This window comes from Equus caballus, chromosome 22 (assembly GCF_041296265.1).
Source record: "Equus caballus isolate H_3958 breed thoroughbred chromosome 22, TB-T2T, whole genome shotgun sequence".
In the NCBI taxonomy this organism is placed as follows: Eukaryota; Metazoa; Chordata; class Mammalia; order Perissodactyla; family Equidae; genus Equus; species Equus caballus.
This window is the reverse complement of record NC_091705.1, coordinates 50660227-50683287: the sequence shown is the minus strand read 5'-3', so window position 1 is coordinate 50683287 and position 23061 is coordinate 50660227. Positions and strand designations below refer to the sequence as shown.

General features: G+C 51.7%; 1 protein-coding gene across 6 annotated transcripts; it reads right to left on the bottom strand.

The window, feature by feature from the left end:
* Window positions 1-2814: 2814 nt before the first annotated feature.
* On the bottom strand, window positions 2815-22108 carry TPD52L2 (TPD52 like 2). 6 transcript variants are annotated; one of them, XM_005604862.4, is made up of 9 exons: window positions 21816-22108; window positions 18959-19104; window positions 16932-17080; window positions 15659-15718; window positions 10881-10982; window positions 7570-7596; window positions 6426-6467; window positions 5274-5322; window positions 2815-4435 (listed from the first exon to the last, which is right to left on the bottom strand). In XM_005604862.4, the coding sequence occupies exons 1-9, from the start codon at window positions 21832-21834 to the stop codon at window positions 4340-4342; spliced, it is 690 nt and encodes a 229-aa protein (XP_005604919.1). In that variant the 5' UTR covers window positions 21835-22108; the 3' UTR covers window positions 2815-4339. The 6 variants fall into 6 exon arrangements, with proteins under 6 accessions (XP_005604919.1, XP_005604920.1, XP_005604921.1 ...); XM_005604863.4 differs by lacking the exon at window positions 7570-7596 and having other exon boundaries at window positions 21816-22017; XM_005604864.4 differs by lacking the exon at window positions 15659-15718 and having other exon boundaries at window positions 21816-21984.
* Window positions 22109-23061: the final 953 nt, after the last annotated feature.

Here is a 23061-nt window from a genome sequence, read left to right as displayed (position 1 = left end):
CTTCCCAGTCACCGAAGTGCCACAGCCATCTATCCAGCTACCCTCCCAGAATCACCCTCAGACAATGGTGTGGAAGGGCAGGAGAACCCACTTCCACTCACTTCCCTTCCTGTCTAGGTGTGACCCCTGCTCATCCCATTGACCCCCTGAGGGAGAGAAGACCTGCTCGTCACTTTTCCCTGTTACTCCCTGTAACCATAATAGTGCTACCGTTTATTGAGTGCCTGCTCTGTGTCTGGTACACCGGTATGTGCCAGTTTTCATCCAAGAAGCCACCAAAACAGAACTTTCTGATCAGTGTTCATGCCTCCTCACTTCCACTCTCGCTCATTGGCCATTTTCCATTCAGCAGAGTCCTCTTAGAAATAGAGATCTAATGACATCCAAGTCTTCCTATGACACACTGAGTAAAATCCAAACTCTGCCAACAAGCTCTGGCCCCTGTCTACCTCTGCCGTCTGCTTACACCTCTCTTCCATCATGCCAGCCTTGAAGCGCCCACTTTGTCCCAGGCTCAGGGCCTGTAAGTGGCAGAGAGCTCAAGAAGTCTCCTGGCAATCATTAAATTGTGCAACATCAAGCAGGCAGAAGAAAAGGCCTATGAAAACCAAAAAGCGGAAAGATTAAAATCTACGTCCGTTGATTCAAGAGGATGAAAGATTTCAGGCTAGAATCATAGCACTGAAAGAACAAAATGGACCTTGTGGCAATTTCAGATTGAAGCTGTGTTCACCCATGTTGGGAGCTGCAGGAATGAATGAATCAGGCCTTACTGAGTCCCTTCTTGACCTAGTAGTTCCACTTTAGGGATATTTGCCCTAAGAAAATGTTTCCAAATACAGAAAAAGCTGTGTGCACTAAGCTGCTCTTGATTGGTGTCATTTATGGTGAAAATGAAAACCTGTCCACCTGTACAATAAGCACATTCAAAGGGAACAGCATAGTTATTAAAAATGTATAGAAAGGCTACATAATCGCATAGAAAATTCTTGTGATAGTTCCTGAAAGTAAAATGAGTAAGACGCATGATATATAAAAAGTACATTATGACAAGTATGTTTATAAATAAATAAGCCCATTTAGAGAAAATAAGACAGGAAAGGTACCTGTCAAATGTCACCAGTGGCGACAGTCAGGCCCTGTGCTTTACATGCCTTTTAACTGGGGAGACAGACCCCATTGCCCGCACCCCGAGATGAGGGAACTGAAGCTCTGGAGAAGCAGGTGCTGCTGCTGCTCTCCAACGCCAGTCCCTCCCACTCTGTCCGTGGTGCCAGTTGACCCACCAGTTACTCCAGTTCTCCAGGTTCTCCAATCTCATCTCTACAAATTGATTAGAGGATACCTTGTCTTCTCCCACAAATGGAAGTGCCAAGCCCTTCAGAGCTGGGTCCACATCAGATTCACCCTTGTACTCCATAAAACCTAGCAGACTCTTACCCAAAGGGCATTTAATTATTGAATAAATGAAGACCACATGGAACCCATTTCAAACATAAATGAGGGGAAACGCTGACTGAAGGCAGCGGTGGTGCCTTCTGCCCTTTGTACCAGCTCCCCGTTGTACTGGACTGTCGTGCTGGAGTGTCTGTCTCATACAATTTGAAGTCACTAACTTTCCCTGCTGTTACATCTGGGGCAAGCCCTACTCTCTGACCCCTGAGGAGGTCCAATGATCCTAGTAAAGGGGCTTCCCACTGGGAACGCTCAGGATGCCAGGAACGGACATGTCTGAAGAACCAGGGCAGCAAAGAGCAGTGGCTCTCCCTCAAAGGGCCTCAGAGGTGGTGTGGCTGGCACTCCAGAGAATCGCAGGAAGGAAACACAGGGTGCAGAACACTGTATGCCACCGTTTGAGTAAGAAAGGGAAGGCTGTGAGAATACACATTCCTATTTGCTTGCTTTTGCATGAAGAGACACTAGGAAGATAAACAAGTACTAACAGTCATCATAGAGGGTGGGTGGGGGCCCGGCAGGGACCAGGCACATTTTTGCTCCTGCCTTGTATCCCATTTTGACTTTTGACCCCTGGAGACCTATTACCTTAAAAGATTTAACAACAAAGGAGTCCTCAAATCACCTGGGGACCCACCAGTGCCTCTGCACACCCTCGAGGCAGGCCTCGCCTGGCAGCTGCCACGTGCCCTTGCCGCTATCTGGAACCCGTCCCCACGTTTTGCCTATGCCACCTTAGTTCATCTTTGCTCCACACTCGCCTTATTCATTCAGGGCTTTGTCATTTACCCATCATTATCTTCACATGGTCCTATCTGCAGAGCAAGGACTTGAGGATGGGACAGCCAGCACACTGCTGATGGAAGAGCGTGAGCCTCTTTCCTGATGCTCACTTCCCAGTGAGTGAGCTCCCTCCGCCTGTGTGAGACCCAGCGAGAGCTCTTCACTGACTGAGGGATGCAGGTAGCCTTTCTGCACTGCAACAGCTGGTATAACTGCAGCTAGATGCTCATAGGACTCCAAGCTGCTGTCATGCCAGGCCCGGCTCCTTCAACAGGGCAAATGCTGGCTTGCACAACTTTTGCAGCTCAGCCTTGACCTAACTGGAACCTGGCCAGCTCCTCCGCGCCCTCCATGTCCCTTCCTCAGGGACTCCACAGGTTTGTCAGCACTATATTCTCTCACAGCGTGCTCTGTTTTTCTTCATAGCATTGGAGATTTGGAATCTGTCTTGAGGTTATCTATTTCCTGCCTGCCTCTCCCTGGCTGTAGGCTCATGACGGCAGGGATATTGCCTGTCAGTTTACTTGCCACTCTTTCGTCACCTTCCTGAATGAAGACACACCACACAAGCTGAAGTGGATTTTTCCCATAATAAAGGAATGCTTTATTGACAAATTACCCATTATTTACTTTAAGGAAAAGATAAATCAGTTACTACCCGTGCACCTTGCCTTCTCCTGACACCCCAACTGAGAGACTCTACCCCAGAGAAAGAACGCTGAGTGCTCTTCCCCTGGCACAAGCATGGCCCGCAGTCCTCTGGGGGGGGGGGGGGGGTCTGAAGTGACCAGCACACACTCAGCACCAGAGAATTCACTGCCGTCTCCCAGAGCAGATACCCACAGGGGGTGCAGATGCACGTGCAGGCAAGGCCTCTGCCTGCTAAGAGCCAGTAAGGCACGGAGCTGCCCCTCCAGACACACCGGACATGTGGGGCCCTGGGTGAGAGGTTGCTGGGGCATGGCAGCTTCAAAATGGGAAAGAGATCTTTGTGGCTCCTGAGAAAAGGGGACAGCAGAGTTCCAGCAGACCTCGGTGCCCCAGCCCCGACCTGCCCTGTAGGGTCCGTCTGGTGCTGGCTTGTCCCCGGCTGGAGGTGCTGAGCAGTAACGTGCCGCAGGACCTGGCCTGCACAAGGGCACCTCAGCAGCACTGTGGAAGGTGCTGCTTTTCTTTCTCCTGTCCCCCACCCCCAACCCCAGAGGCCCAGGAGCTCTTTGGCCAGTGGAAGTTGCCACAGTTGTTGAGAGGAGAGAGAAGCAATATATACTGGGATAGTGTGTCAGTGAAATAAAACACACCACTGGGACAGGCATGCTGCCACTTGGGCTAGATGCAGAATTCTACATAGTGCTCAAAACCCCTAAAGAACCCTCATTTTTATATATAAAAACATTATAAACCAATAAAGCATAAGGCGATGTAAGGCTTGTATTTCAGCTTGAGTCCAAAGAAATAATATTTTCTAACTATGACACTAAAGCTGCTTTGCTTAGTTTTAATTTTTGAAAAATCCACTGCATTTAAAAAATAAAGAATTTGCTTTTGTTAAAGCTAGATCATTAGTGTAACAATCAGGCAGCTGCTGATAATCAGTTTCTTTTCTGGAGGGTTTCAGAAAATGGACAGTTTTCTCGTTTAGCATCTTGAAATAAAAACTGCAGATTAGATAGGGCTTTCTGGATGACTCTTCCCTCTGTGACTTAGGGAAAGAGTTAGGAAATACCACTTATTTTATACTTATCGCTCTTCCCATTCTTTCAACATTCTGATGAACTAACAGGTTCCCAAAGAGAACTTGGGCTTTGGCTCAAGATGCCGTGGGACCTGCCACCCTGTCCACTTCCCGCACCCTGGGAAGGACACACAGTGACCTGCTGCATCTACCAACTTTAGTGTGAAGCATCTGTGTACAAGACTGTGTTCTCTAACTCATGTGAGTGCAGCGGCCACGTCTACGTGTGGATGGCAGGACTGTCCTCAAAACCAGCTCTTTGCGCTCACCAGCGGCCCGGCCGGCTGCTCCGCTGCGCAGAGGTGCAGTTGTGGCGATGAGAGGGTACTTGCATGTGTTCCACGGCCGGGCGAAGCTGCTACGGGCTTAGAAAGGCGTGTGATCAGGCAGGGGCTTGTCGCCACTCCCAGTCGGGGAGGGAAGGTTGTCACTGCCATTCTCTCTGCCACCCACAACCTTAGACTACAGATGGGAAAAGACCAAGAAAGAAAAACTTGAGACAGAGCACACAATGCCAGGCAGGTCCTAGGCCTGTGCTGGGAATTCAAAGTGTTCTATTCTCTACATAAATTTATGTAACATCAACACTGCCTAGCAATAAAAAGGAACAAATTACTGACAGGAAACAGGCTAGACGATCTCAGTGAATTACGCAGAGTGAAAAGAGCCAATCCCAAAAGGCTACACGCTGTACGGTTCCATTTATGTGACACTCTTGGAATGACCAAATTATAGAAAAGGAAGAGCTGAGTGGTTGCCGGGGGCACGACAGGATGAAGGTGGGCCCCATGAAGGATTTTTGTGGGGATGGAACTCTTCTGTATCTAGATGTTTTGTTTTGTTTTTTAAAGATTGGCACCTGAGCTAGCAACTGTTGCCAATCTTGCCAATCTTTTTTTTTCTCTTTCTACTTCTTCTCCCCAAATCCCCCCAATACATAGTTGTGTATTTTAGTTGTGGGTCCTTCTAGTTGTGGCACGTGGGACGCCCCCTCAGTGTGGCCTGATGAGTGGTGCCATGTCCGTGCCCAGGATCCGAACCAGCGAAGCCCTGGGACGCCGCACTGGAGTGCGCGAACTTAACCACTCGGCCACGGGGCCAGCCCCCGTATCTAGATGTTTTGACGTCATATTCTGCTTGTGATGCTGCAAGATGTTATTGTTGGGGGAAACTGTATAAAAGGCACAAGGGCCTCTGTATTAATTCCTAAACCACATGTGAATCTACAACGATTACATAAGTTTATGGAAGCAACAGGTCACACCCCATCAAGAAAATCGGATGGCCCAGGTACAGTTACCTTTATGGTCCCAACTCGATCTTCAAATGACTTGAAGGTTGCAGAGTTCCTTTAAAGAGAGAGGGAACAGGCGTCACTATAAGGAGCAAATGGTTGTGTTGCCCTCCTAAATCTGAAGGGCCTCAAGGTTAGGGTCATCCTCTGGAAAGATCCCTGACAGCATCCTGAGAACTCACTGCAAAAATGTAACAAGCTAAGAAAAGGGGAAGGGGATACACCCCCTGCGGCTAACATCATTCTGGAGACTTCCCCAGGTCAGAACTGAGCTCAGCCACACCCGTCAACTGCAAGGACAGAAGACCTGCATGCCACCAGCTGGTGAGACCCAGATTTCACCTGGGCAAACTGCAGAACCCTCACCTGGGCAGCAGGTGAGATGTGGGGCACATTTCTGCGGCACCCTAAATGTACATGTACTAGGGTTATGAAAAGTCCCATGTGTTCTTCAGACAAATCTCTCACAGACGTCAAGCAAAAGGAAAACCAAGGACAATTCTGGGACAAGAGAGTGATACAGAGGCAGAAGAGGAGAAAGCAGGCCAGCCCCAGTCCCACCCAGCACCCTCTTACACAACCAGCTTTCCCCTCACTGGCTCGCTGCCCTGCCCCCAGGCCCCTGGAGGCAGCCTATCAAGGACTCCCTGCATGCTCTGGGGTGCGGCAGCTGCAGCAGATTCTCCTGGAAGGAGGGCAGGAACTCACTGAGAGCCAGGGCTCCAAGGAAGAGCAGGAGAGAACGCGGGCGGGGGCTCGCAGGAGGGACAGGCCACAGCTCTGGGGGTTCTAAGGAGACCAGGGCTCCCCTCTAGGTGGAGATAAAAGTCTCCAGAACAGACTTGGAGATACCTGAAGCCTCCCAGGTGCCAGGTGAATGTGTGAGACTCTGTGCCCTCTCTGGCCCGACCCCACGGGCAGGCCTGGAAAGTTCCAGATGGAGTCCAATTTGGCACAAGGGTCTCCTCTGAGCCTCATCCCTACTAGCTCTTCAGCCTAGAAGGGGTCTTTCCCAACTCTTAGCTGACAGGAGGCTGCCAGGGGAAGGAGGTCCTTGGTTCAGGGATATGGGAAGTACAAAGCTGACCAGCAGGAGCCTCCCGCTCCCACCCAGCTCCCACCCGGCTCTGGGAGCTTTGGAGCGCAGGCGTACATTACCTCATGGCCGGCATGCTTATCGAGTGGCGGATGGAGTAGCTGCTGCTTGGAAGCATGGTAGAGGCAGAGAAGGAAGCAAGAGTTAACACGAGGACAAGACCACATTCACTATCCTCACCAGCTCAGTGCACACAGGAACCTGACTGCAGGGTGGGCAGTGGGACCCCCACTCCCAGCAGTTGGAACACTCTGGCCACCACACAAGAGGAGCCTTGTAAAGCCTGCCTCCCCAGGAGGAAAACTCAACCCAAGGCTCCTCCCTCTCGGCTCCAAAGTCACCCCAGAAGTGAGACATTCCTGAGGGATGGCATTAAAATAGGGAAACTAAGAAGACCGAGGACTGGAGCTTTAAAAACCTTTTGGTACAAATAGATGTCACATGTCCTTACTTGAGTTCACAGCAAGTTAAAACATTTTTCGGCAAAAGAGAAACCACTAGGTCAAGTGAATAAAAATATTTAAAATCACAGATTGTTCTGGAATTGGGTTCCAGACCTCGAAGCTAGAAGAGTGTGTGACATCAGAGCACTGGTGCTGGCCTGGAAGAGCACAATTTAATCAGCAAGAGATAAAGGACCATTTGGGAGGGTGTCTAACTGGGTCCCCACACTGCTCTAGTGCAGAAAGAGCTCTCAGCAATAAACAAGGCAAACTCAACCGGAAGGGACAGGACTTCTTCTCAGGAGGAGGAGGAAATGGGGGCCGTGCTTTGAAGGAAGATGTAAAGAACACGACAGCTGGAGGGTCAAGCACAACCCTCTCATGTGAACATGTCTCTTTTTGGGAATAAACTTGGGTGTTGGCTGAGATGGATGTGCTCCATGAGGCTGGTTTGGAGTAGGCAGCGCCAGCAACTGGGTGTCAACACAACCATTGATGGGGAGGCCAAGGAGGAGTCCCTACATCAATCGTGCCGCTGGCGACGACCCACACGACCACAGCTCAGGAAGTGACAGTGCACACTCTAACACACTGCAATCAATGCCTGGCCAGCCTTGTGTGCTGGGCAGGGGCGGCCTCTGGCCGTTCCATTACCTCTGTCTCACCCTCTTCATCCAGCACAGCCTCCCACGGGCCAGCCAGAGTGCACCCTGCCCTGAGTCAGAAAAACATCTTCCACAGGTGTGCCCCACATCAGGCTTACCTAAAGGAGTGCGAGAACGGACGAGCCCTACGAGGTGGCAGCAGGAGGAAAGAAGAAATGCAGCATTAGGAGAGGGAGGCCAGTGCCCACCCTGCCCCTCCACACAAGCTCCAGAAGGCCACACAGGGACCCCTGTGACACCCCTCCAGTCCTCACACTGCCAGGGAGAACAGAACATGCACCCCATGTCCAATCTCTCTGAGTCCCGACTCTGCAAGGGACCATAGGTCCATAACCCTATCTGGAGCTTAGAGGGAAGAAGCCCCAAAGAGAAGAGATGTGGAAAGGTGTGAGATGGGCCATGCAACTCCACAACCCTCAGAGTTTGGTGTGCCAACACCCAGAACCCTGAGTCAGCCAGGCTTGGCCAACACACTACATGGCAACAGACCAGCCAGTGTTCTCTGTGGAGCTTCAGCTGGACCAGAGCACACACACACACCACATCGATCTGGACCCCTTCAGGGCTGAGCACTTTGCACTGGCTCCACCACCAGGATGACAGAAGCCAACCTAGAAATGCACGCATGTGTGTCCAAGGGCAGCTGCCAGCACGGGGAGGGGCACAGGGCCACCTCCACTCCCCAGCCAGGCCCTCCACCTCTAACACTCTGGAGGCCACCCTCAACCTGGTGGTCATTTCAGAAGTGACACACACACAATCACACGGCCTGATGTGCGCACATCACTCAGGCAGGAAATCTGATTAAGGTTTAGAGAAGACGGGTGACTTGTTAAAGGTCACCAAGCTGGACAGAAACTCAACCCTGCTTCAGCCCAGCCCTTGACTCAAATCCAGCTCCCACTCCCTCTCCCAACCCCTCTCAGGCCAGGGCTGTTCCTGGACAGGCACATTGAGAAAACCACCAGGGGGCAGTTGTCCTGAAGGACCTGGCCCCACACAGCAGCCAGCCAGGGATCTCCCAGCCCTAAACTCATGATGTAAACCTCCCTGAACCTGATTTTCTTTTTTGAGGAAGATTATCCCTGAGCTAACATCGGCCGCCAATCCTCCTCTTTTTGCTGAGGAAGACTGCCCCTGAGACAAAATCCGTGCCCATCTTCCTCCATTTTATATGTGAGATGCCTGCCACAGCATGGCTTGACAAGCAGTGTGCAGGTCTGCACCTGGGATCCAAACCGGCAGATCCCAGGCCACCAAAGCAGAACATGCAAACTTAACTGCTGCACCACCAGGCCCAGACTCCCTGACCCCGATTTTCACTCTCAAGAAGCAGTCAACTCTAAACCTTGGGCTCTAAACTGGGGAGGTTAACGGGCCTTGGCCTCAGAGACCACCTGAGGCCATGTGCTGAGACTCCACCCTCTTGTCCAATTTCCACCAACGGTGCTCTGAACACACTCAAAAGTAAGTGAGAATACTTAAAATGAGTGAATAATGTCAAAAGTCAAAGAGAACTTTCCTAGTAAAGAACGTAATTTAAGCACAACAGCATTTATTGCTTCCTTCAAATGCTGTTATCAGACGAGCATTTTGAGGAAAGAACAGGCACAACCTGACACACTGCTCACTCCATGGTGCGGGGACTGCCTGCCTCACCCTCTGTGGCTATCCCTGGGAATGAGGCCAGGCCACCACTGGCATGTGATCAGTCTGTCACCGGGCTTACCACAGTGTGGCTCAGGTGGCCAAAGCAGGTGTCCCAGAGAGCAGCAGCGATGGCGTCCCATCTAATTTCAAATGAAATTTGTTACAGGAACACACTCACAAAGTCAGCTGTCAGCAGATTAGTGTGAAGCCTTGGGAGGGATCACTGCAGACCCTCCTTGCTCCTCACTCAGAGCCGCATCTTGGGGAGAGTGCTCCCTCTTGGGTCCAAATCACAGCTACAGCAGGCAAGGCCTGCATTTATACGGTACCTGCAGGAAGCCACAGCCACAGCTGCTCAGGAGTGTGCCCAGAGGCCCAGGTGTGGAGGGCACACTCCTTAGGCACAGAGGAACATATAAGACTGCGTACTGATTGTTCAGCTTCTCCAAAGGTTTGAAATTTTTCAAACTAAAATGTTGGGGGGTGAGATAATTATGTCAAACAAAAATAAAAAGTGAGCACAGCTCTAGGTATAAGCCATCCTCTGCTTGGAAGGGTGGGTCCCCGGGGGTGTGAGTATGTGTTTTTGCCTCTGGCTAAGTGGCCAGGGCAGAGCCCCCACCTTGAGGCCCCACAAGGCAATCACCAGGCCTGTGAGGTGGGGAAATACCTAACCTAAGCAGACAGGGAGAGAGCTCACCCAAGGGTAAGAGATGAGGAGTCAGAGCTGGGTGGACCCCCTTGGCACTCAGCATGCCAAGCCCACAGGCACCACCACCATGTGATTCTCAACTGTAGGAGGACAGGAGCCTGAGGACGAGGTGGGGGCTACAGGGAGGCATTCCTTGAAGTCCAAAAGTGAGGGGACTAGTCCCAAGTATGGGTCAGGGGCCAAGGCAGGGCTGGGCAGCAGCACCCAGGGGCCAGGGCCACAGCACTGGCAAAGACCTGCATTCCACCCTGTCATTCACCGATATGCGTTTCATCCTAACAACCCCAAGAGGGAGGCCTTGCCGAGGACACAGCTAAGAGGTAGCTGACCCAGGATTCACCATGGCACAGAGGCCAATCCCCTGGGCACCGTGCTGTGTAGGAAAGGTGGCCTAGTGGGCATGGCCAAGGAGCCCAGAGTAGGAAATGCAGGGCTAGCAGCAGCCCAGCTGGATGAGGGCATGGCTGTCAGGCTGGGGTGCCGCCATGTGCAGTCCAACAGTGCCTGAGCCACCCCCACACTCCCTGGCCCCAGGCCCTGCTCAAGAGGCACCTTTGGTGGCCATGAGGGTCTTATCAGCCTCCAGGAAAGAACACTCAGTTGGGGCTCCTGGTGTGCGACCGCACATTCTCTGAGATCCGGGCCAGGCAAACACAACAAGGAAACAAGCTTGACCTGGACCTGTCCTGGCTGCTGGCCCACCCAGACTGACAGCCCACCTTGACACTGACCCCCAGGCTGGAGTCACTTTCTCTCAAGGAGACTTCAATGAGAAGCATCCACCTTCAACAATTCCAAGCATCAGAAGTTACCCAAAGGTACCAGTGACCACCCCCCCCCGAGAAATACAGAAATGGCAAAGAGGCAGCCAACAGGAGGCAGACGCACCCTGCAAACGAGAGTCTGTGAGCCAACTGGTCCGGGGCTGGTATGGCCACATATGGAGGTGCATCTGAGCCATGGGGCTCCAGCAGGTTTCCCGCAGAACCTCTGATGGATCTAAAACCTCCCCTGACTCAGGGCAGGGGGCCGGGGCAGGTGTCTCACCTCATGTCTCCTAGCTTCCTGCTGATGGCAGAGCCCATGGTAGACAGGGCAGCTGAAGTCTTCTGTCCCGCCTGCGAGAGAGTCTCCTGAGTCTTCTTGTAGCTGGGAAGAAGAAACACCAGTTCAACCAACCAAGCAGAAGGGGCAGCCACCACTCGCAAGCAAGGACACAGAGTGCCTGGAAAGTGCCCAGAAAGGAGGGAGGAGCGGTCAGTGAGTGCTCGCCTGGTCACCATGGAGGGGACACGTGTTCAGTCTCTGGGGCACCAGGGGACCTGCAGCGAGGACAGAGGCGGCACTGCCAGGTCAGGGCCTCCCATCCTGCAAGGATACTGTTTTCTGATCTTACTGTAATTGAAGTTCTTGTCCTCCTCATTTGAGAATTACTTATCCCACTTTCCTTGACTTCTCTCAGCGACTGACTACTCGGGAGGCACAGGATCTGCCTGCTGCAGAGAAAACAGGCCCAAGGGCCATGAGTCGGGGGCAGAACCAGAAAAGTCCTCACGAGTCCCTGTCACTGCATTCAGGAAGCTCCTCCCTCTCTCCTCATGTAAGACAGTCCTCTGAGGGGAGAAAACACAGCCCAACCACACTCATGGGGAACGCATCTGACAGTGGGACACGCGGCCTGTGGTGTGCCGGCCTTCACAGACTGAGGAGCCCCTCCAGCCCACCATCCTTCTGTGCTGTCTCCACAACATCCTTTCAGCACTGGGGAGACCTTCATCTCACGCCACCATTCTCACTCAGTGCAAGGAGGTGGTCTTGGCTCTTAACAAAGACTGCCTTTTCCCTGCCCTCCTGCCTTGTCCACCCACACACGGGGGCATCACATGAGACATGGCTCCATGACCTTGATGTCAGCAAGACGGGCAAAGGTGGGCACAGGCCAGGTGCCTTGACCACAGGACGGCAAGGACACCTTGAGAGCTAACACCTAGAGCTGCCGGCCCTCATCCAGCTGCCACCACAAAAAAAAGACACAGCATCCTGAACCCAAGAGCTCCTTTCTGGTCACCCCAGCAACCCTGAGGAAATAACAGCTAAAGACAGCAGGGCTCCCGAGATGCCAGTCTTCTCTCACCCTGCCAGTGTCAGCAGGTCACAGTGGGCAGTGTCAGACGGCACCAGCAATGGGTCTTCTGAGCCCTTCCCTCCCATTTGTTCCCACTGCCACCTACAGGAGGCCCTATGTGAGCACCTGCTGCCCTCCTCCCTCAGGCCAGTCTCCTGACCACTCCAGCCTGTCCACGCAGGATCAGTTTCTGCCGTGACCCTCTGATCTTACCATTCTGTGGGGACTGCCCTACCCTGAGCATCCCAGGAGGGACCTCCCTCTACCTGACAGTGGCCCACTCACAGCACAGTGGGGCTTCGGGCTTCACTGGTGTCCAAAGGACCCAAGACTCAACACATGTGCTGCTGCCTAGCAGCAGAGTGTGGAAGCATCCTGAAGTCACTAGAACCTCGAATTTATCTGTTCCCAGGAAGGTCAGTGGATTCTGGAACATATTGTAACAATGGGAAGAAAACAGTTTCTAAAACCATTGCTGAAAAATTTGCTTCTGGGGGCTGGCCCCATGGCCGAGCGGTTAAGTTCATGTGCTCCACTTTGGCGGCCCAGGGTTTCACCGGTTTGGATCCTGGGCGCAGACATGGTACTGCTTATCAGGCCATGCCAAAGCAGCGTCCCACATGCCACAACTAGAAGGACCCACAGCTAAACAACTAAAAAATATACAACTATGTACTGGGGGGCTTTGGGGAGAAAAAGAAGAAAAAAAAGAAGATTGGTAACAGTTGTTAGCTCAGGCACCAATCTTAAAAAAATTTGCTTCTGCATTTCCTGGAGTCAATAACTAAAAAGAAGTCAGTTCTGAATCCAAGCTTTAGACAAATTTGACTACCTGAAATCCCCTCCCCTGTGACGGTCTGAAATTAACAGGAACTGAAACAAAATCCAATCACCTTAGGGGCTGGCCCAGTGATGCAGCGGTTAAGTGCGCACGTTCCGCTTTGGTGGCCCGGGGTTCGCCAGTTCGGATCCAGGGTGCGGACATGGCACTGCTTGGCAAGCCATGCTGTGGTAGGCATCCCACATATAAAGTGGAAGAAGATGAGCACGGATGTTGGCTCAGGGCCAGCCTTCCTCAGCAAAAAGAGGAGGATTGGCAGCAGATGTTAGCTCAAGGCTAATCTTCCTCAAAAAAATAAATTAATTAAAAATCCAACCACCTGTACAGAAACCCAGAGAGCTGCATGGCTGGAACCTGACAGGGTCACCCAAGCAGAGGGGCAGGGTCTGTCCTAGGCCACAACTGATTGGCACTGAAGATGAGAGTCCACATGCTCCTTCCAGGAGGGTCCCACATGGACTCTGGGTAACCCCCCAGGCACCCTCTCACCTGACAGCACCTTTGCCCAGGGCTGCCACCCACACCACAGTCTGTCTCAGGCTCTAACAACACTGTGGCAATAAAGGTGCAAAGGCACATCCCTCACAATGCAGCCTACTGAGGAAAAGCTCTGGAGCCTTCTCTGGGGTCCCTAATTTGCAGTGCCTGGTAGCAACCCCAACCCAAGACCTGGCCTGACGAACTGCTTACATTTTAAAGTGAGTAAATTAAGATTAACTACAAGAAATAGACCTCTGTGCACCTGGAGCCATGGTCGTTATCTATAAAACACCAGGTACAGGCAACTAACAACATGCAACACTGAATTTCAGAAATACAAAGTCAGAACACATCTTCAAGCTCAGGTTTTCCTGGAATAACAAATACGGAAGACCATGTCAACATTCTGTGGTTTGTTGAAGTAAAAAACAGTCTGAAGCAGAAGATTTAAAGAAAAATCCTGACAGAATCTCTAATTTGCACCCACGGGGCCAAGTCTGGGAATCTCAAGTTGGAGTGAACACACGCCTATGCCGTGAGTCCTTGTGGATGGGGAGGAGAGCCCTGAGGGTGACTCAGAAGGGGGCCCGGGCACTGAGCCACCAACAGGAGAGGAGCTTGCTGTGGGCGAGTCCACAAGGCAGCACCCCCACCAGACACCAACGAGAGGCAATTTCCTCGCACTCCACAGCCCTCAGCATTTCTAGGGTGTGGAAACGAGGTGACACAAGTGACTCCTTCAGAAACAGGAACCTCCAAACAGGGGCAGCCACAGTACAAGGGTTAGACACTATCCTCACCTCACGGTCCAGACAGGGAGGCTGAGCACGGGTGTGGCAGGGCGGGCTGGGGGCAAGGGTGTGCTCCTGCTGCACCTTCCCCTCCCAGTGCTCTGGGCAGTAGAACCTGCCAGCAGTCTCCCTGAGTGACAACTAGGGAGGCACCCAACAGGCACCCCCAGCACTCCTTCACCTCAGAGTGCAGAGCAGCCAATGTGTCTAGCCACCCCATCTCGTGAGCCGTGCTGTCCCCTCCTCCTGGGCTGTCAATGCCCCGAGCCCTGGAAGCGTCACTTTGACAACTCTTCACCAACAAGACTGCTGGTGAGATCGCAAGGGAATGGCCACTGCCTGGTATAGCTCTTGGAAAGGGCCATCCTGTTGGCCAGACTTCCAGGCCCAGAGCCACAGGTTTCTTTCAGAGGAGCCAGGACTGTATTTGCAATGGCATCCTGGCAGCTTTATGGCAGCTGGTTTTACCGAAGACCACTAATCCCCTAAGGCTGTTTTCAGATCATCCGCACTATGCGCCTGCCTGCTGCCCAAACTGCACAAATGACACACTGTCTCACCTGAACCTCTGCCCCTCGGGAGAGGCACCGCCGAACAGCCCTGAAGACACAGCACACCAGTGCTCCCAGAACACCGATGGCAGCAAGTGCTTGTCATGCCAAACTACACAAACACAGTGAAACACGAATCAACAGAGTCCCTGGCACTGGCTCCCCTCGTGGCATGAAGCTGGAATGGCACCACGAGCACAGCCGGCCAACCTGGGGTCCCAGGCACCTTCAAGACAGCTCAGGAGCAACACCGTCCTTTCAGCCCAACACGGAAGGACGTTCTGCCCATGTTCTCTGGCAACCACGACAGCACTTCCCTCTAAATGAGAGACAGGAAAATCCCAGAAGGTGACCATTTTTAAATATTGTCCCACCCAGTGCAAACAAGTTAGAATCAGATTGGAGCACAGTGCTATTATCTCGTTTAAGGATCTTAAATAAAACATCAGGAGTCATATACGAAAAGCTACTCATGCACATTTCATGCTCTGCTAACCTTCCATGCGGCTGCCAGCTTGGTGCTTCTCAGACAAAAGGGACTCCTTCAAGATCCCACTGGCATGGCCTGTGCCGTGCCCCCTACTCAATTACCACCCCTAAGTTCGAGAGAAGTTCTGAGGACCCACTAGCTGGAGCTAGGTCCGCAGGAGAAGGAAGGAGACCAAAAAACAACATGAAAATCACCAACATCAGTCCAGATAGCACTCAACTACTGTGCCCGCTCTGAAGCCAAGGAGCATCTACTGGCCAGAGACAGTGCCCGAGCCCAGCTCCGGCCTCTGTCTGAGGGACACGAGTCACACAGAGGGAAGTTTTCAGCATGGTCTGGTGGCTGAGTGAATTTCCTTCAGCAACTGCACCCTGTCCCACCAGAGTTTAAAGGACCATTTCACTTCTGTTTGAGAGGAGAATTATATTAAAACTAATTTGCCAAGAAACACCAGAACCAGGCTTGTGCCAAGTGTGCACAGCCTCTTTGTCCCTAAAAGGAGTGTCAGGGAAGAAGAGGAGGGAGGTGCTGATGGAGAGGCACTCACAGGTCCGACTGGGTCACTTTCTCATTCCACTCTCCAAGTTTCTCAGAAGTTTTCATATAGCTAAAAATAGAAAGTCTGTGGTAAATTATTTAGAAAAACTATTTCAACCCAGGTTTCAAACTGCAGGTTAAATTCCAGGGAAAACGGAGGACCAGCTGGCAGGAATAGTGAACCTCCTGCCCGTCTGAGAACAAGGTCTGCCACTTCTGCTCAGCACTGCTGTGCAGGCCCAGGTGAGGCCAGGAGAGGAAGCAAACAGCTCTTCACCAGTCATGCCAAGGGAGGGCATGGTCACTCAGTGTATGATGGCTCTTGGGGACAGCAATGGTGTGAGGAGCAAGCAGGGCACAGCCCGTGGCCCCAAACACTTCTCTGACAGTCACCCTTTGGGATTCAAAACCTATGATTTCCTAGGACAGAGAAACGGGCTTTTCACAGGTGAAATTTATGAAGTTCGATTCAATCCGTCTTTCTTCAGGCACGCAGCTTCTTAAGACAGTGGGAGGGGCCAGCCCGGTGGCACAGAGGTTAAGTGCACATGTTCCGCTTTGGTGGCCTGGGGTTCACTGGTTAGGATCCCAGGTGTGGACATGGCACTGCTTGGCAAGCCATGCTGTGGTAGATGTCCCGCATATAAAGCAGAGGAAGATGAGCACGGATGTGAGCTCAGGGCCAGTCTTCCTCAGCAAAAAGAGGAGAATTGGCAGCAGGTGTTCACCCAGGGCTAATCTTCCTCAAAAAAAAAAAAAGACAGTGGGAAACATTTCCCATCCCGCCACCTAGGAGGATACACTTCAGAGGAGCCATGTAGCTGCACTCCCCAAATTCAAGAGAGCCGAGTCACATCTGAGCCAGAGGTCCTGGGATTGTGATCATGTCACACTCATGAGAAGGACCCATGGCCACCTCAGCAAACAACTGAGCTATGGAGACGAAAGGAAAGTCAGTCTCATTAGGACCTAATAAGTGTTCTCTCAAATTTAGACCCTAAAACATATTCTTCTCATCAGTTCCTGCTTGGACCACTAGCTAGTGTGTCCACCCATCTTTTTAAAATATGTGTAGACTCCAAGCTCTTTGAATAAATACAAGAACGGTTGCTAGTACACAGGGACCCTGGCTGGCTGCCTCCAAACAGGCACACTTGATCCCCTTGTTCCTGTGAGGCGCCTTGCCCCTAAGAACTCAATGGCCATCAACAAGGCAGAGGCACCACGCTGGTGCGCACTCTCTCCAACCATCAGGGTGTCCCCACCAGAGAGCAGGTACCTACGCGTTAGAGACCTGCACATCATGCCAGCTCCTGGACAGGTTCTGCTTCAGGCCCTCCAAGGCAGAGAGGCCCAGCTTCCTTTTCAGCTCTCCACAATGTCTCTCCTTTGCTGCCAGAACCTGGCGCAGAGTGACAATTTCTTCTTCCACCTGCAAAAGCGTGCAGTTGACACGATCAGCTACCACTATTGCAGGAAGTGACCAACATGCTTATACACGCTGCAATGAGAGGTTTCTCAGAATTATGTAAGGACTTTCCGCTTACAGAAACATAACTCATCTTAGGAATAGAATATACGGCAACATCTGTTCTGTTTTCATCTGGTACTAGCACCCCAACTTCTTCTGGAAAACTGTTGTCCCATGCCCCCAAGCCAAGTGATTCTGGAGGGGCTACCAACCACTGTGCCCACCTGTAGATGACTAAGCAAGGCCTGTCAGTGCTCTTCCCTGGGACTGGGCACTGGTGACAGGAGAGGGAAGCCCCTTTCCCTTTGGGTTCCCGGTCTGGGCTTGGAAAACAGGCGCTGGAACTGCAGCAGCCAGGTCCCACCTGCACTGTGGGGACTCCACGTGCAGTGGGGAGGAGCAGAGCTGACAGAAAAAGGACGGCCAGAGACCCAGGTGACAGAAAAATAGCCCTGATGACAACATTCGTGCTCCTGAAGTCAGTTCCAGGCCTTGGCAAAAGCCAGTTACACAAGCCAACAGTAAATTGTCTTTCATGCTTAATGTAGTTTGAGTTGGGTGACAGAAAGAATCCTGACAATAAAGACCTGAACCTTCTCAGGTTCTTAAAAAAAAAAAAAAAAAAAAAAAAGAATGTGACTTTAGAAAGGAGCCTCTTTTAGAGGCTTACTACTTTGGAGTTCTCAATATTTTCAGCTTCTATGGGAATAGCTATTCTAAAAAAAAAAATCCCTTTCCTAGAAAAGTGATTGTTTGCATTAAGATGCTAAAAAACAGCTTAGAGCCCTGTGTATCACTAGATTCTGCTTTAGAAAATAGTTGAAACAAGAAATAATTAAAAAACAGGATCATCTGAAGCCAAAGTATTGCCATTCACTCCAGCAGTTACAGCCAGTGACTAGAACGTTCCATTTATGGTGGGATGACCAACAGGGCTTAAGGGCATGTAATCTAGTTGTCTTGGGGGACATGCAAGTTGAAAACTTTAAGTGACGAAATAACTTCTTCACTTTGCAATTCAACCCTGAAAAAGACCTTGTGGTTTTAGCCTCTAAACCAACATATTCCTAAATAAAACACAAAGTCTAAGTCTGCCTGGATTCTCGCTGCTTCTCCCATAAGCTTCGTTCCATTAGGAAATAGCTGTACGCTTCCCCCGTGATCGGAAACCTGGTCTTGGGGCTGGGGTTCGTCTGCACAGCTGGCTCTCCTCAGCCCTAGGACTAGACCCAGGATGTATCAAGATGAGCTCATCTCTGAAGACACAGTGGAGGCCCGGGTCAAGCAGAGCTCCAGCCTCTGCCTGACTGGACACTACAGTCAGATACTAACAAGTTCATTTCACCAGATTCTAGAATCTCAAGTGAGTCACTATTAGATCCTACATCACACAGTAAAAACAAAAACTCTTGGCAGTTGGTTTGAATAAAAATTATACTTGGAGACTTTTGTTCTTAGCTACTGTTTCTTCTTAAGGGACTCTCACTTAAAAAAGATCACATAGCACTTTTTACAAAACAAGCATTTTTAAAAGAAAAATTAAGATCCAGGGGCAGATAGACTGCTGGGGTCTTGAAAAAGTCAAGTGTTAATTCCCACAGAGAGACTCCCAGCAGATGGTATGCTCAGAGCACCGTCCATGTGTGGACACTCTCCTCATGGACACCGACAAGGTCCAGGCACACAGAAAGTGAGGGCAACAAAGAGCAGTTTCTGTGGGGCTCTGGGGACGACCTCCAGGGCAAGCTCCCCAGAGCATGCCCAGCACTCTGGCCCCTCACTAGCCTGAGAGGGCCTCAACTCATGGTCACCCCAGGACAGACAGCCAAGATGCTGCACCTTTGCGAGCTCAGCTCTGAGCTCCTCCTCCTCAGCCTCCGACAGACCCTCCACAGCAGGAGTCTGGGCAGCCACCGCCGTGTCGACAGGGACATCTGTCATGGAGTCGGACAGCAGACCTTTGTTAGGAGAATTCAGGTTGATATCTGCAAGGGACAAAATGAGTCAGGCGAGAAATCACAGAGCAGTAAACAGAGCAGAGGTCTCCACCGAGGGCGAAAGCAAGAGTGAAAGGACAGGGTGTAGGGGAAGAAAGGGTGGAGTCTAACAATGCCTCTTCTCTGAAGGTTTCTGCAAAGATGGTTTGGGCCATCAGATGGAAGGCAGCCACATCTCAGGCAGCCAAAGAGCCTGGCGCAAGGCAACTGTCCCTAACTCTGGTTCTCCCCGTGGGAATACTAGCTTCTGAGACAGGAAAGCTTTGCTACAAACAAAGCAGCCTGATCTAACAGATCTTCCATTTTGTAGAGCAACGGAACTTAATAGGCTATGAACACAACAAACAGCACTTTCCAATCAAGTGACCTGCCACTTAACTACACACAAGGAGCATGCGCTAGTCATTCAGCCCGTGTCAGGAGTGCACAAAACAAAAATCCCCTTTACTGCATCCTCAACCCTCATCCTACAGCAAGGAGGTCACAGCACGTAGTGAGGCAAGGAGGGAACACTGCCTCCACACACCTCTGCTACACCCAGATCAGGTTCAGACTCCTGCAGTCACTATTTCTTCTTCACAAAGTGCATCTTCCTGTCTGCACTAAAAGTTGACAGAATATCACACAAAGAAAAACGGGTCTACTTCAGTTCTTTGCAACTCCAACCACACAAGTGTCACATGGTACTTTTATACAACCGAAAGCATCGAAAACATCTTCCATTTTCATCAGCACATTACGTGAAGAGACAGGCTTTGTATGTTGTCTGGCAAATTTTAAAGGTAAATTAAAATAAAAGGGATAAAGGTTGGAAAGAGGTAAAAGTCTCTTTAATTGCAAATATGTTTGTCTACTGTGGAAATCCTAGAGTCTAGTAAAAACAGATTGAATGCACTTAAAACCAAAGATGTTTTACTGAGCTGGCTCACCCCTTCACATGTCCACACAGCTGGACTGGCACCTTCCTGGCGCTCAATGGATGTTTACTAAATGAAGCATGTCCCCTTTATCAACTGATTTTTTTTTTTAAAGATTGGCACCTGAGCTAACAACTGCTGCTAATCTTCTTTTTTTCTCTTCTTCTTTTTCTCCCCAAAGCCCCCCAAGTACATAGTTGTATACTGTAGTTGTAGGTCCTTCTGGTTGTGCCAGGTGTGACGCCGCCTCAGCATGGCCTGATGAATGGTGCCATGTCCGCACCCAGGATCCAAACCAGTGAAACCCTGGGCTGCCAAAGTGGAGCACGCGAACTTAACCACTTGGCCACGGGGCCGGCCCGATTATGATTTTTAATTGAGCTCAATCTACATGATTTTACTTCATGGTTTGTACCCATTATGTTGAACCTACCCAAATTTAGTAAATGCTTTAAAATCTCTACAATTTTTCTCTTTTATTTTTAACAAATAAATGAAGGCCTTTACACAGTTTCTGCCTATAAAGCTAAAATTGGATCCTATGGAAATCACCACCAGTTCAAAAGTGGACACTTACCAAACACACCGGGCACTGCACAACCGCTCTGCGTGACACCAACCTCACCAGCCCAGCAGGGAGACACTATTCACATCCTAAGGTCTCCTGATTTAGAGAAGAGGAGACTGGAAAGTGTCTTACCAAAAGACCTACAGGGAATAGGCACAGGGCTGGTGGCCGAGGCAAAACTACGGGGCTAGAGTCCTTCCCTGGGGTGAAACCCCAGCTCTCTTGAGCCTGTATAATCATCTGCAAAATGGGGCCAATACAACGACCAATCTCAAAGGGCCATGCTGAAAATGGAAAAACATCATTTGAGAAACAGGTTCAGCATGGTGTCTGACACATGTAAGTGCTCAGCATATGTTTCCTGTCATTCTCACGATCAGAATCCAGTACTTGTGATGTCTACTTAGACATGCAAGTCAACAGTGAAAAGTCTCCTGAATTTATCAGAGCCCAGGACTTTTGATGCTTAATTATTTTGCATGTAGATGTCAAAAACAGAAAAACCTACAGACAAAATGTATCAGGACCCAGGAATTCCAACATTCGATTAATATGCTTAATATGATTCAAACGTTAGAAGAGCACCCAGAAATTATCCAGTGTAGTTATGTCAACATGGGAATTCAGCATCCCCTCTCTAGAGCCCCAGAGCAGAAGACACACTTGTATCACCTTCTCAAGATTTTAATCTTCTGGGCCCGCTCCACACCCCCAGCGGCCATCTCAAACTGGCCCGGGGTGTCTGTTCAGGAAACAGGCCTGGCATGCTGGGTGTGCCCCTGACTCACTACATCCTTCCCCCCTCGAGACAACCCCTAAGTAGGCTGAGCTCCAAGCAGCGTTGCCACCCACGGGGCGCTGCGCTGAATGCGAGAACGGCTTCACCTCCCCTTCGCTCCCCGAAGCCGCGCACAACACCTCGGCCCGGGTCCAGGGCCAGATAGAGTGTCCCCGAGGGTCCTGCGCAGGGACAGAGGACGGCCGACCCTGCAGGCACCGGGCGGGAGCATAATGAGAGCCGCCTGGAGTGAGGAACTCACAACTCCGGGAATCGGTCCTCGGAGGGTCCACGCCGGGGGCGGGAGACGCGCGCCATGGCCATCGGGAGCTTGAGGCCGGGCGCGGGGAGCTGAAAAGGGGCCGCGGGACTGGGGACACCAGAGGCTGAGACGCGACCCCAGGGAGGGGCGGAGCGCGAGCCGGGCCGCGGGTACCTTGGCCTGCGGAGTCCATGTTCAAGCGGCGGCCGGGTTGCAGCTGAGGCGGGGGCCGGGGTCGCGGGCGCCACGAGAGCCGAGCGCGCCGCACCGGGAGCCGCCCGCCGCGTACACACAGCCAGCGGAACTGCCTCAGCCACCGTGGTGTTACGTAATCAGCGACGCGACGGCCACTTCCGCTTTGATCCGAGCTCCGCCTTCTCCCCGCCCCCGCGAGCGTTGTCCAATGAGGGCGTTGTTTGCCCCAGTCCACGTTCAGCCATTCCAACCTGATTGGCCGAGGCTGCAGACGCGACAGGAAAGGGAGGCCGGATTCTGAGGGAATCCCTCCCAGGTCGGCGCCACCAGCGAGACGCACAGGTAGAACGGCCCGCCAGAGCACCGGGAAGATGGGAAGTGGGAGGACCGTCCAACATGGCGCTGTGGAAACCCAGTGCTGGGGCGCTGGGAGGTCTCTTGGGTGATTGCCGCTGCCTGCGAGCGCCGCGGCTCACGCATCGTGGCGGGTCAGACTCGGTGAGACCCCTCCGAGGCCCGACCCTCTGACTTTGGGGTTAGCCTCTCCCCCAGTCTTTTTGGTTTTTTAGTTCATCTTTTTTATGGAGGTTTTTTTTTTTTTTTTACGGGGTTCGCGCAACAGAAGGAGTGACTGCGATTCGTCCTGTTGTCCTGCGGGCGCCGCTGCCCTCACTTGGCTGGGGGCGTCTCGGTCCGCGCGGGCCCTGGGCGTGAGCGCGCCTGCGGCCCGCCCTGGGCACCCTGGTGCTCTCTCACTTCCTTTTCCCAGCAACCCCGTGAGCCAGGTGGAGCCCTCCCCACTTCCCAGAGGGGAAAACTGAGGTTAGAGTAGCTTGCCCAAGTTCACTCAGCCAGGTGAGGGGCTTCCAGCAGACTCTGGAACAAGAGTTTGCTGGACTTCCCAAGAGAGGTGTGTAACCACTAGGCAACCCCATCCCGCTAAACAAGTCCCACAACTTCTCTTCTTTGGCCCCTAATTGTCCCTGGAAGCAAATCCTTAAATGGTATTCAATCCTTTAGGATCTGACCTTTTGGACTGCACTCCCCACTCCCAGCCAAGCCCTCACCCTAGGCATGGAAGCCCCTTCCTTAACCTGGCTAACTCGTCTTCCTGTCTCAGCTCAAAGCTCACCTGCTCGCCACAGGCGTCTTCCTAGTACTTTAGGTCACCTTAGGTACCTACCTCTGCTTGCTTTGGCCCAGGTGCATCATGGCCATGTTCTGC